This window comes from Nicotiana attenuata, unplaced genomic scaffold (assembly GCF_001879085.1).
Source record: "Nicotiana attenuata strain UT unplaced genomic scaffold, NIATTr2, whole genome shotgun sequence".
Lineage (NCBI taxonomy): Eukaryota > Viridiplantae > Streptophyta > Magnoliopsida > Solanales > Solanaceae > Nicotiana > Nicotiana attenuata.
This window is the reverse complement of record NW_017673634.1, coordinates 47,978-62,068: the sequence shown is the minus strand read 5'-3', so window position 1 is coordinate 62,068 and position 14,091 is coordinate 47,978. Positions and strand designations below refer to the sequence as shown.

Below are 14,091 nucleotides of genomic sequence, written 5' to 3'. Positions count from 1 at the left end.
AGATAAAGCCAAAAAGATTTTTTAATTCCAATAACAACCAAAGCAAGCTCCAAATGGGCTTGTCTTAGGCTTTCATTTCTTTGCTCAAACAGAGATTGCATTTCAAGCCAATTGGACAATGCAGAACCAATCAATTCCTTCTCAGAACACCAGTGTAAATCAAATTCTTTCGATTACTTCAATACTGAAGACACTGTTAAAGAAATTATATCAAAAGCTACCAGAAGAAATTAGCACTATATATTAGGCTTACAAGAAATGTGGCTCGTTAATTAGCATTGATTAACATGGGTTTGACACTTTTGTAAATACTATCTTTACTCTTAGTTTTTGTTCTTCAGTCATACATGCAAGTAATGCCAATCAGCAAAGCAACTCAGAGATTTACATTGTCCATCTTGAGACTTTTCATGGCCAACCTAAATGATTCCTCATCCTCGCGCATAGTTTACTCTTATCGCAATGTCCTTAATGGTTTTGCAGCTAGATTAACAAGAGATGAAGCAGAGCTACTGCAGGGAACAGAAGGGATCATATCAGTGCAGCCACAAAGGCTGTTGCATGCACGAACCACCCACAGTACTCATCTCCTGGGACTGCACCAGAATTTAGGCTTCTGGAAAAGTATAAACTATGGTTAAGGTATGATTATTGGATTTTTGGACACTGGGATAACACCTGATCATCCATCGTTCCATGACGAAGGAGTGCCTCCTCCACCCGCTAAGTGGAAGGGCAAGTGTGAGTTCAACTTTACGGCCTGCAACAACAAGCTCATTGGAGCGAGATATTTCCAGGAGTTTGGAAATGGAACACCATTGGATGAGAACGGGCATGGCACACATGTTTCAGGCACGGCTGCTGGAAACTGTCTATGGTGCCAATGTTTTTTACCTTGCTAATGGAACGGCTTCAGGCGTGGCCCCCGTTGCTCATGTTGCCATGTATAAAGTCTGTGACGCTAGCGCTGCTTGTTCTGAGAGTGACACATTTGCTGCTATGGATGCTGCAATTGAAGATGGTGTTGATGTAATTTCAGTTTCCATTGATGACATCTCTAGACCTTTCTGGGGGGACTCTATTGCACTCAGTTAATTTACTGCAATTGAAAATGGCATTCTTGTGAGCACCACAGCTGGTAATACAGGTCCAGAACATGGCACAGTAGCAAATGGAGCTCCATGGCTTCTCACTGTTGGTGCAAGCACCACCGATAGAAAATTAAGGGCAACCGTACTGCTAGGAAACGGTGAAGAAATTGATGGTGAATCAGCCTTCCAACCAGAAGACTTCTCTCAAAATCTGCTGCCATTAGTTTACTCTGGAACAAATACTAGTGATTCGATGGCCCCATTTTGCAGTGCCCCGTCTTTGAAAAATATTGATGTGAAAGGAAAGATAGTTTTGTGTGAAGCTGGTGATGGGATAGAAAGACTAGATATAGGACATTTTGTGAAGGACGCTGGGGCTGCTGGAATGATACTCATGAACGAGGAGCCACAGGGCTTCACTATAGTAACTGACCCTCACGTTCTTCCAGCAGCGCATATCAGTTTTATTGATGGCCTGAAAATCAAAGCCTACATAAATTCAACATCAACCCCTGTGCCTTCATTTTTGTTTCAAGGAACTGTATTTGGAGATGACCATGCTCCAGCAGTTGCAGCCTTTTCATCTAGAGGTCCTTTTCCGGAAAGCCCTGGCATATTGAAACCTGACATTATTGGTCCTGGTATTAGCATCCTTGCAGCGTGGCCAACATCCGTGGAGAACAATACCAACACAAAGTCTACCTTTACCATATTTTCTGGCACATCAATGTCCTGTCCTCACCTTTCAGGAGTTGACATTAATCAAGAGTGCACATCCAGAATGGTCTTCAGCTGCCATCAAGTCAGCAATCATGACAACCGCTGATCTTATGAACCTTGGCAATAATCCCATTGAAGATGAAAGGGGCCTCCGTGCTGACTTCTTTGCTACTGGTGCAGGCCATGTTAACCCATTAAGAGCAAATGATCCGGGGCTGATCTATGACATCCAACCAAATGATTATATACCTTATTTATGTGGGTTATACCCAAGTAGAGCTGTTAGTTTGATTGTTTTGCAAGAAGTAAACTGCTCATCAACCATTCCTGAAGCAGAACTTAACTATCCATCCTTTTCAATTAAACTTGGATTTGATTTTCAAGTATACACAAGGACTGTGACCAATGTAGGCGAGCCCGTCTCATCTTATACTCTGGAGATTGTGCCACCCCAAGGAGTTGATGTGAAAGTTGAGCCTTCCACCTTGCACTTCTCGGAGATTTACCAGAAGATTACATATCAAGTAACCTTTAACCGATCAATTTCAAGCATTAATGCCACCTTTGTTGAAGGATTTTTGAAATGGAGCTCATCCAAGCACTTTGTTAGGAGTCCAATAGTAGTTACCTTGGAACCATGAGGAAGCTATACAACCAACTCTAAGAGCTATTCACACTACTCTATAAAGAAACAGTAATTTCTGGATTTCAAGACCATAGGACAAGTGATAATTTTATTTTCTGTATTCCAATAGTTCAATAGTTGTGTTTTAAGTATCTTCAAAAGTTCAATGTGGAACTGGAAATAAGTTGCATTGTCTTAACTCCATATAACTCCATAATAAATGCTCCAACAACAGCCATCCAAAACACCAGGAGCATATCCTTCAACTAGGTTCTTTTTTATCTCATTACACAAACATCATTAAGAATAATCTTTAACAATTTGACAAGGATGAACCTATACTTTAAGGATGAATAAATGGGAATGGCGATTGACAAGAACTGAAAATGTCACTATAATCAAGCTTGTGAAACGCATAGACCTGTTCAACACACACACAGTAGAACTAGTATGGCACACTGAGTTTGTCATTTTCAAAAAAATGAAGTTCTAAAGTGAGGTTAGTATAATGATTATCTTGTAAAAGAAATTACAAATTACAGTAACTTACAAACTACTAGGAGATAGACTTGAAACAACAATGTAGGCACTTGTATGGCTGAACTAGACATATCAAGATTGCACGTTAGAAATGATGAGGCAAGTGCTGGCTACTTTTGTTATCTGGGTCCTGAAAGCTCAATTGGTTCAATGGTAAATGAGGATTCTTCATGGATGTCGCTAAAATTCCTAGAGAAGCTGAAAGCTCTTGTTTCGCATATATTGCTTCCACCTTGTGATTCGTCTACATGCCCCATTTGTCCCGTAATATCTTCCAGGATTCTCAAAACCTCTGACATCTTAGGCCGATTATTGGGGTTAGATTGAGTGCACTGTAGAGCCACTTCAACTGTTTTCTCTAGCTCCTCTGTATTAAAACATCCTTTTAGATCCCTATCCACAAGCATTTCCACTTTCGTTTCCTCAAATAAATTCCGGACCTGCAAATTCGACAGGTAGTCAGAATGAGTGATTAGTAAATATGACAGTCAAAAACCCGAATAAGGTTTTCCATAAGCCCAACAGATCATGTACCAGATTATAAAGTAAGCATAAAAAACAAAGTTATCAAATAATGTTTCATAATTTTAGTATTGTTTCTCTCATGAGATGCGGAGCAACTTCCGCGACTGACAATAGTTATTGTGTCAATTTTAGTGAAAATTTCAAGTCAAATAATGGCTTTGATTATGACCCAAACAAATCCTGCAGGAAAATTAGCTATTAACTCGTCAATCAAATAGAAGTTACAAAATTATACACACACATATATAAAGCTGCAAATAGTAGGAGGGCTAGAAGCTACACACCCGGTCAAGAATAGTTCCTTTCTGACCCTGACCATTCCCTGCATCTAATGACTTGAGTCCTGTAATGAGTTCCAAAAGTAGTATTCCATATCCAAAGACATCTGTCTTCTCAGATGATTGGCCAGTTGATAGATACTCTGGGGCTATATGACCTATAGTACCACGAACTGCTGTTGTAACATGCGAATCTCTACAGTCTAAAAGCTTCGCGAGACCAAAATCACCAACAACAGCTTCAAAGCTTTCATCAAGAAGAATATTAGCCGCCTTAACATCCCTGTGAATTATTTTAGGATTACACTGTTCATGCAAATACAGAAGCCCTCTGGCAGCTCCAAGGGCTATATGCATGCGCTTGCTCCAATCCAAAAGTGGTGTATCCCGACCATTGTCTGGTAGAGAATCAAATCTTATGTGAGAACAGAGCAAAAGATGACATAATCACTGCATCAAGTAATCCGTTTACATCCCAATACAAATTCCAATTTGATTTTGATTTCATATACCTAAAAATTGACTATAAATTTGGCCATGTTAAATATTAATGACAAGGCAACTGTTGCCTTACCACCAAAAAACAAATCATTTTCATTCATGGATGATGTAGTATGGGTTTGACGCGTAGTTGATTGATTTATTGATATATTGATGTCATTCCACTTACAAAAAACATTGACAATATATCTCCAACTTAAACTAGTCAATCAGAAGCCGATTTCATTACAGGAGTCCTGGGTTTCAGGCATAGAACAGTAAGAACATTGTACAAAGTCCTCGATTTCCATAAATCATGACCTTTCAAGAATTTTTGGCAGATTAACATTGAGAGCACCAGGAAGTAATTGAAATTTACTGGTGAACCTGATCAATTTTAGAAATTAATTGTAACAAGATGAAAGAATTAGTTCAAGAAAAGCTCCAAGTAAATATACATCAAAGCAAACCTCTCAAGCAATCAGCAACACTCCCATTTGGCATGTATGGGTAAATAAGTAATCTTTCCTCTGCAGTCATGGAGAATCCATACAAACGTAGAAGGTTCCGATGCACAGCCAAGCCTATCATCTCAACTTCTGTTTGGAACTGCACTTCTCCAGTGAAATTTGGATCTCTCAATCTTTTGACAGCCACTATTGTCCTATTGGGAAGGTATCCCTTGTAGACTACTCCAAATCCACCTTGTCCTAGTATATTTTTAGAGCTGAAATTTCCAGTGGCAATTTGCAATTCACGGAATGAAAACCTCTTCAGGTGGCCAATGGCGAATTCGCAATCGTGTTGCACTGCAGATCAAAAGATCAGAGACTCATAATGTATCTAGGGTTAATGTGCAGGAGATCAGAGATGTGTTTCTAATCTTGTAGTTACCATATCCTGTGAGGACACGAGACCTGTACCAATGCACCCAACAAACAAGCAACAGGACCGTAACTATGAATGTGCAACTGACCCCAATGATAACAGAAACAACCCACCGATGATGATTGCTAATCTTCCTGTCTGAACTCATTTCTGCATGGTAAAAAAATAGAGTTTGGTCAAAACGCTTCAGCCTCAATATCATAAAAAAAGTTCTGGTAAGATTTCAACAATACCATTTGCTGGTTTTGGCACGCCCCCACAAATTTGTGTGGGCATTGCAGAGCAAAGAAAGCTGTTTCCTGCAATACTAAGGCAATAACCAAAAATATAAGCTGAAAAAAGAATACAAAGAAACCGGAAAGGTTGCAAGAATGACACCAAGGGGGATATAAACACTAAGCATTGTAAGTAGGATACAAAACTTTTATGACATCAGACATTATATCAAGTCAAATATTTTGCTTGACTTCAGCAAATAAAATAACATGGTGGAGGTTCTGCTGGACCAAGCACAAGATAATACTTCAAATGATAAGAAATGAAACATTACTTTCAGGTCCATAAGCTATCAAGAAGTGACTTTTTTTTTCAGTGAATGACATACCACCACAACTAACAGTCGAAGTAATGCAAGATGACAGTTACTAAAACGATAGAAAACTTTACTATGACAGAAAAATTATGTATGGCACTGTGTCATATGACATGCTGCAGATGCAACATCGTACCAAGCATTTGTATTTCGCATTTGAACTACACGATCTGAATGTCTATCCAAAATCGTGAAAAGCTGGTGAACTCAGATAGATTGTCAGATGACAGCCTTCCATAGCATTCATATGCTTTGCAGGGAATTTGTTTCACCTTCAAAATTTTGCTTAAATTCTTAAAATGAGAAAGCTTTAGATTCAGAGGATAATGGAAGTAATAGCTGAGCGGATCTTTTTCTTTTTTTAGTGTTGCATATATGATCATCCTCATAAAAAAGCGTAAAACTTGAACCCCTTTGATCCATCAAACTAGAGACCAAAAGGATCTTTCCAATCGACTGACCAAACTAATAACATTGAGGACCAAGCATAGAGGCAGATGGAATTATTTTGCCCTGAATCTTACCTGTAATCTTTAGCCAAAATTTTTGGAGTAGGACCACTAAGGTTATTGAACGATAAGTCCCTGCACAACACCATTCACACGTTATTTAACTCGCATCTCGCCCTTGATTGGACATACAAATGACATGGATGGAATACATACAAGAATGAAAGACCTGAAAGGGATGCCACAGGTTTAGGAATTAGTCCAGATAATCTGTTCCTGCTAAGCCTCCTACAAATTTGACACACCAAAGGATAACATTCAAAGCCAAGTAGAAGAGAACTGTAACATATGCGTGATCAAGACAGAATATTTCAAAGAGTTTAGTCCACACTCACAAGTAACTTAAACGGAACAGGCGACCCAACGCCCTAGGAATTTCTCCATCAAACTGATTACCGGATAGGTCAAGGGTCAGCAGTTCAGAGAGCTTCCCAATCTCAGTAGGAATTGGACCAGATAACTGATTATTCTGCAACAACCTACAACAAAAACCAATGAATAAAATGAACTTTAACATATCATAGTAAAAGATATTTCTCAATAAATCCTGCAATTAAAGCATTTAATTATACTAAGTACTAATTATTTTTAATATATTGGCATATTTCCAAGAAATATTTGAGCAGCATCACATTTCCACCAAAAATAAGAAAAGAATAGGCAATTCATGTGAGATTTATTTTACTCACAGTGTCCGAAGACGAGTTAAATTCCCAATACTAGGGGAAAGTGAGCCAGATAACCCCATACTCGCCATTTCACTGCCAAGAATTAACAACCAAAGCATAAAAATCATCTCTTCACACACACAATAAAATGTTGACAAGGTGTAACAGAAAGAGAGAACACTCACAGAGAAATAACAAAGCCTTCAGAAGAACAACCAACCATGTACCAAGTACAAGGATCCACTGAATTAATATCCCATCCATCTAACACTTGGTATTCATCTCTCATCTTATTCTTCATTGACATCAATGCTGCCACTGCTTACCCCCTCAAAAGTTTAATTAAACAAATGTTTAAGTAAAGTTTCAATCTTTCCACTCTAAACTATGAAAACAACAAAAATAAATGCTCATAAATAGTGCTAAGAAACAAGTTTGGATTTTTCATGTGAAAACAAGAAATTGCAAGTTAAGAATATACTACAAAAGTCACACAAAAAAAATAGAAGAGTTTACCTTCATAGTTGACACCCTTAGGTGAAAGAAGACTCATAGAAGCAGGAGTAACGGCCAACCAAAATAGAAAGATTGAGAAAATGAGTAGTACTAAAGTTACCATTTGGATCTCAAAAGCTAACTACCAAAAAGAAAGATTTTGCTTTGCAGAGCTTTCAGAAAAAGGTCCTTTTTAGCATTCATCATTGTGCAGCAATAGCAGTGGGGTGTAGCACTATAAAATATTTCCCTCGAGCTTATAAATGGGTGATTAAAGTCTTGTTTGGTTTTATTTTTAATTAAGAAAAGGGAATCCGAAGTACTAACTTACTTCGAGTTCATTGTAAGTTGTAACTATAAAAGTATAATCATCAAATTTTGTAACTATAAAACTAATCAGATTCAACTTACAATTTGAACCCCTTTTGTCTTACTGTAATTAATTGTTTACTGAATAAATAGTCCCTCAACAACCCAAATTGTAAACCCCAAGAAATCATTGGAGCAAGTAGTACTTTTTCTTACCACCAAGGAGTATAGTGTAATGAACAGTATCCTAAAATTTCGAGGTTGAGTGCGTAAAATGGAATACGAGATATTATCAATGTTAAACAACAACAAAAAATTAGCACTTTCTAGTAAAATATTTTCTTGAAAAAGAAAATTTTGGGGGAAATAAATGTGTTACTCTTACAATGTAAGCAAATTGTAATAGGAATTGAACCAATGACCTCACAATGGTTTTGAACTCCTTTGACCACTAAGCTATACTTTTGGGCTGTGTAAAGGGGATTCAAAGCATAATATATAAAGGTAAAAATTAGATTTTGTCTTATATAACCTCTCCCCCCTAAATACGTGGGTCTTGATAGGAAGGTGTGGAGGTCGAGCATTAGGGTTGTAGGTTAAAGGGTAGTCACGCGGTTTTCCTCTTTGTCACGGTTTCCCTCTTTATACCGACAGTATGATAGTGTTTTGTCTAGCACTGCTAGCGATTTATGTTGTGTTTCACACTTTTGCATAATAGTAATTGTGTTACTATTTTTTCATTTATTTATTGTCCCTCACGTTGCTGATTATTTTTTGGGTTTTATTGTCACAAATCTATTGTATCCGAGTTGAGGGTCTCCCGGAAACAGCCTCTCTATCCCCTCTAGGTAGGGGTAAAGTTTGCGTACACTCTACCTTTCCCAGACCCTACTAGTGAGATTTTACTGGGTTGTTAATGTTGTTGATGTTGTAGTGATTTTAAGTGGGTGGGAAAAGGAGAAGACTTTGAGATTTGGGGACTGTTCCCTTGTCTTCCGCAAGAGGACAGCAATAGTACATTTACTAAAATATCCAGTGTGATAGGCAACACCGTAGGATAGCTATGCGGAGGGCATTCATTGGCTAGAGTTGGTTTTAACCAATAATAGGAGGGTTTATTGTGGGGGAGTAAAAGCGGAGAAGCGGAATCATTTCATAAATGTTTTGAAAGTTTTTGCGCGGCTTTCATGTGCTCGCTAATGGCGCTTGCTGTGTTAGTAGTTTTGACTTTCACGAAATGAAACAGACAATTAGTCCAGAACCCAATAAAGACGCAAAAAATAATCACTCCTAGTAGTAATTTAAGGCTGTGTTTTAAAAGGTAGAATTAGAATTCGCTCGAGGCTCGTTCGGGGGCGAGCACTCGTAAAATGCCCCTGGGCTTATGTGTGGGGCTTAGTTCCGTGAGACTTACGCGCCGAACACGCCCAATGCTGAACATACTGAACTCGCCTAATAGAACTTTATGCAATTGTGTGTAGCTAACCTTGTAAATCCTCAAATTTTCTTAATAAAATCGTTGACTATTCAAAATTACTTTTTTCTTAATCATAAATCATTCAGTTGAGAGTATTTTATGTCATAATTAAAATAAAAAATATTGCACGTTATCCACTAAGATTGCTATGATAGTAAATTTTAAATAAATCTTTCATTTAAAAAGTATTTATTTATTAACTTTTGTCACGTCTTTAGTATATAATAGTCCATAAAATTTTTTATAATTATTTTCTTAAATATAATTTTTTTCACTTTTACGAGATACAATACTTATCAATTTAATATCTCAGTATTAGCTAGTAACTATTTATAAATAATTAGTTATCATGGTATAGTATGGAGAATTATATGTCAATTGAACTTGTTGAAACTTAAAAATAAATGATGCTAGAGAATCATATTTAAATTGTGAATGTTTTTATAAAAATTCACTTTCAAATAAAAAGCATATTAAATAAAAGGAGTATTTGAAAAAAAAAAAGCAAATTATTATATCAAAATTCTTTCAAGATTCATTACTCCTTAAGAGATACATATAAGATTTCGTATCGAATACATTATTTTTGATGTTTGAGTTGTAACGACGTTGCAGCTAATTTGCATATTATGATATATGTCATACTTTTCATACTATTCATAGTTGAATTATAATTTATAAACATTTTAAATAGATTATTTGTTATAATTTTATGATTTTAATGTAATTTTTATAGTTGTTTTTATTTTATACTATCTTAAAATTCTTGAAATTAGTAAAATTTAAAGATCTGTGAGACTTACGCCTTATGTTTCAGGGCTTACGTCTCGCCTCGTCAGAAATAAAATGCCTCGCCTCACGCCCCCTGCCTTTTAAATCATTGATTTAAGATAATTTATGTGCTATATGGAAAATACATCTTTGCTTTTATTTGCATGGTATATAAATCCCATATACCGGTAAATATTTTTCTAAGGAAATCTCAAAGCTTTATTTTTATTTTTTTTCCTATTATGTATGAACGATTTTTCCTTTTTTGCACAGTATATCTTTGTTGGAAAAAAATAAAAAGAAAAGTATGCAGAAACATACTCCCTCCGTTCACTTTTACTTGGCATGTTTTGACTTTTCACGCCCTTAAGAAATAATAAATGAAGTGCATTATTTACCATGATACTCATACTAATTGATGCATATTTTATTGGAATTGACAAAATAATTTGAAATGAGTAATAAATACTGTGAGTATAACAGAAAAAAAATTGTCTTCTCTTGATACGCGTAAAGTGACAAGTAAAAATGAAAATCTATTTTTAGTATACATGCCAAGTAAAAGTGAACGAAGAAAGTAGATTTTTAAATATGTAAAAAAGAGGAGAGGAACAATCCATCCAATTATCTTGATTTCAGCTCAATTCCTTGAAAACATTCCTAATTGCTTTCATTTACAAGCATACCTATAACTTTTATTCCTAATTGCTTTCATGTTTATTATATACTAGTCATGTGTCATTTTTCGAGAGTCAATTTGATTAAATTTTAAAATTAAATTGGATTAAATTAATTTAATAATTTAAATTTATAATATAAATATTAAAAACTATACCAAAAATATTATAATTTGTTTCTCATGACAATATGATGAAAACATACATGTTAATCTATTAGTCAAAGCTCATGTAATTTGACATTTGAGAAGCAGAAGATGATAAAAATATCTTGAGACGGAAAGGGTAACTCTTATTAAACATGTTACTTAACTACTACTCCTTACGGTCCACAATAAGTGATCATTTTATCTTTGGCACGCCCATTAAGAAAATACTAACTCCTAAAAAAAAAGATATATTCACTAAATTAACCTTAATTAATTGTTACCTTGACACATTGGAATATGTAAATAAGGGCAAATTTTGGAAAAATAAAATTAATTCCTTCTTAATTATGTAAATGGACACTTATTTTTAGCCAAAATAAAAAAGTAAAATAGTCACTTATTGTAGACCGGAGGGAATATCAATTAAGTCAAACATTTCACAGAAAGTTTCAACGCGTGACTTTAGAATTAGGACGCTTTCTAAATTAAGTATAGAAACCCATAGTAGAGAATAGAGATCGCTTTTTTTTTGTGCAAAAGATGCTATTTTATATAATATTAAGGTTGAACGTTACAAGGGGTAGGAGGCATCATACACAACATCCTAGGGGGCGACCTCCGGATGGGTCGTAACCAAAAAGGGGGTGCCAGGTGTAAACTATTAGTTGGGGAAGCCGTTCCTGGAGGATAAGCAAAAAAACCCGCCAACGGTGCTAGTCTGGAAGTGCGGTAGTAGTTGCCTAACAAAAAGTGTTCCCAAAACGGTCTTCTTCAAGCGTTTTCTGTACAAAAGGCGGTGGTTGAGCAAAAACGGTGATTCTTCGTGAAGCCTCCATCTGCAAACCATGTTTAGCTAAAGAGTCAACTACCTGATTTTGCTCCCTGTACGTGTGAAGGATAACCGGATCATGCAGCCTGGCGATTAGAGACCTGCAATCAAAATAATATTAGCATAAAGTGGATGGGAGGCATGAAGTAGAGGAATAATAGCCTTTGCATCTAAATTGACTTCAAGGGGTGCATATCCGTGAGTGAAGGCCAAGTTGAGGCCATGGTATAGTGCTAGTAGCTCAGCTTCCCTGAATGAATCGATGACCCGCGAAGCCCAAGGGCCATTTACCCGTGGGGTCATGGATGACTCCACCAATTCCCCCATGCATAGTGTGTTGTGCGGCTGAACCATCAATATTAAGTTTAAAGTAACCTGGACTAGGAGGATTCCACTTGATGTGCATAGGGATACGTGTAGATGCGGTGCGAGGGGGGAAAACTATATAGTAGAATTTCGCGGCCATATGAAGAATATGAGACGCAGAGGGGGGTTGATTATGGGACCGAAAAAGTTTTCCGTTACGGGCCAGCCAGATGTGCCATAGGCAAAGGGGATAATTATGTCATTGGGGATAATTAGGGAATTCGGCGTGGTAGTATGCAAAAGAAAATGTTTAAGCCATAGGAGTGGGGGGGTCAACAGTGCTCTGAAGTTCCGTAATTTCTGGTATCATGGATAAAGTTGACCAAAGATGTACTGCAACTGGGCAGTGGAGGAATAAATGAGTTATTGTTTTAGAGTGGGTGAGGCATAGGGCGCAGGTGTCGTTTGGGAGGAAGCCTATGTGGTGATAATTGCTTGCAGTAGAGAGGCAGTTATGGCTAATCAACCGGAGGAAGTGTTTAATTTTTGGCGGGAGCCGGAGCTTCCAAAGCCAATTAAAGGATGGTCCGAAGTAGGTGGGGAGTAAGTGGTGATAGAGTGGTTTGTGGTGAAGGTGCCCCTTGAATCTAGAGTCTAGGCAAAAGAATCGGGGTTAGTAGTGTGGGGAGAAATATATGTGTTAAGGATTTGCTGTAGGAGTTCGGACGGTAGTTCAAAAGGGACGTTGGTGAAGTCCCATTGGTGACATGTAAGATAAGTGGATACGGTATCAAGAAGAGCATGGCGTGGTAGAGGCTCGATAATACATTGTCTCAAGGGTTGATTAGAGCCGATCCAGGAATCAGACCAGAAATTAATGAGTGTGTCGTCACCTATAAGCCATCTTATGCCTGGTTGACAGAGGTGTCAGCCTACGAGGAGGTTATTCCAAATAAAGGAACCACGAGCATGTGGATTGGTTGTGTGGAAAAAATATTTGTGGAGGAGGGTAGCAGCCCATAAGGAGGAGGGGTTGCGAAGCATTCGCCAGGCTTGACTAGCGAATAAAGATTCGTTTTTCTGGGAAGGCGTTGGATACTGAGGCCACCATGAGTTTTTGGCATGGTGACAGTACTCCATTTCACGAGGTGGATTTTCTTTTTATTAGGAGTGGTTCCCTAGAGAAAATTGCGCTGGCAGCACTCTAATTAGGACAGGATAGAACGAGAAATTTTAATGTATTGCATGACGTGGTTCGGGAGGCTAGAGTAGAGTTAATAAGGGTAGTGCGCCCTGCCATAGTAAGGAAATTCGTTTTCTAACCCGCAAGCCGCCATTTAAAGTTATCAAAGATGTATTGGAAATGACGCTAGTTGGGCCGCTCGGTAAAAATCAGGAAACCCAAATATTTACCAAAAGATGTCCCTTTAGGCATATTGAAGGATGATAGAACAAAGTCTTTATCTAGGGAGGATCAATTTTTTGAGAAGAAAATTTTTGATTTCTGGAAGTTGATTTTTTGACCTGAGACGCGATTGAAGTCATTAAGGATGTTAATGATGGTATGACAACTGTGTGCTGATATCGTAGACGTGAGGATAATATCGTCTGCAAAGAACAAGTGAGAGAGTGCGGGGCCATGTGTAGAAGGATGGATGGGTTTCCATAGTTGATAATCGACAGCCATATCAATTTTGCGAGTAAGTAATTCCATACATAATATGAAAAGGTAAGGGGAGAGGGGATCTTCCTGACGGATGCCACGTGATGGTGAAAAGAAAGGGGTACGGGTACCATTGATGAGGATGGAAAGTGAGGAATTGGTGACGCGTGACATAATTAATTGAATGATGGGAGGGGGGAAGTTGAAGTATCGGAGAGCTTGGCGAGCGAATGACCATTCAATGCAGTCGAAAGCTTTTTCTAGATCTAACTTAAGAAGCATAAGACTAGTTTTACCCGAATTTTTCTGAAAGTGGTGTAGAATTTCTTTTACAATGATAGCATTATCAACCGCTCGTCGATGTTGTTGAAATCTAGATTGGGTAGGGCTAATAAGTGTAGGCATGAGAGGTGTAATACGTTGTATTAAAAGTTTTGTAATGATTTTATATATTATGGAACACAGTCCAATAGGGTGATATTGAGTAATCATGGAGGCG

At 37.4% G+C, this 14,091-nt stretch overlaps 1 protein-coding gene and 1 pseudogene across 3 annotated transcripts; one reads left to right on the top strand and one right to left on the bottom strand.

Annotated features, from left to right (window-relative positions):
- Positions 1–356: 356 nt before the first annotated feature.
- LOC109216907 lies at positions 357–2,452 on the top strand (annotated as a pseudogene).
- A 354-nt stretch (positions 2,453–2,806) lies between these two features.
- Positions 2,807–7,754, bottom strand: LOC109216911 (probable LRR receptor-like serine/threonine-protein kinase At5g45780). Of its 3 annotated transcripts, none has more exons than XM_019381133.1 (11): positions 7,433–7,754; positions 7,102–7,234; positions 6,938–7,009; positions 6,584–6,727; positions 6,418–6,476; positions 6,264–6,323; positions 5,381–5,446; positions 5,154–5,297; positions 4,730–5,068; positions 3,786–4,177; positions 2,807–3,416 (listed from the first exon to the last, which is right to left on the bottom strand). In XM_019381133.1, exons 1-11 carry the CDS (start codon positions 7,533–7,535, stop codon positions 3,096–3,098), a joined length of 1,833 nt encoding a protein of 610 aa, XP_019236678.1. In that variant the 5' UTR covers positions 7,536–7,754; the 3' UTR covers positions 2,807–3,095. The 3 variants fall into 3 exon arrangements, with proteins under 3 accessions (XP_019236678.1, XP_019236677.1, XP_019236679.1); XM_019381132.1 differs by having other exon boundaries at positions 5,381–5,454; positions 6,405–6,476; positions 7,433–7,753; XM_019381134.1 differs by having other exon boundaries at positions 5,381–5,454; positions 6,405–6,476; positions 7,102–7,245; positions 7,433–7,519.
- Positions 7,755–14,091: the final 6,337 nt, after the last annotated feature.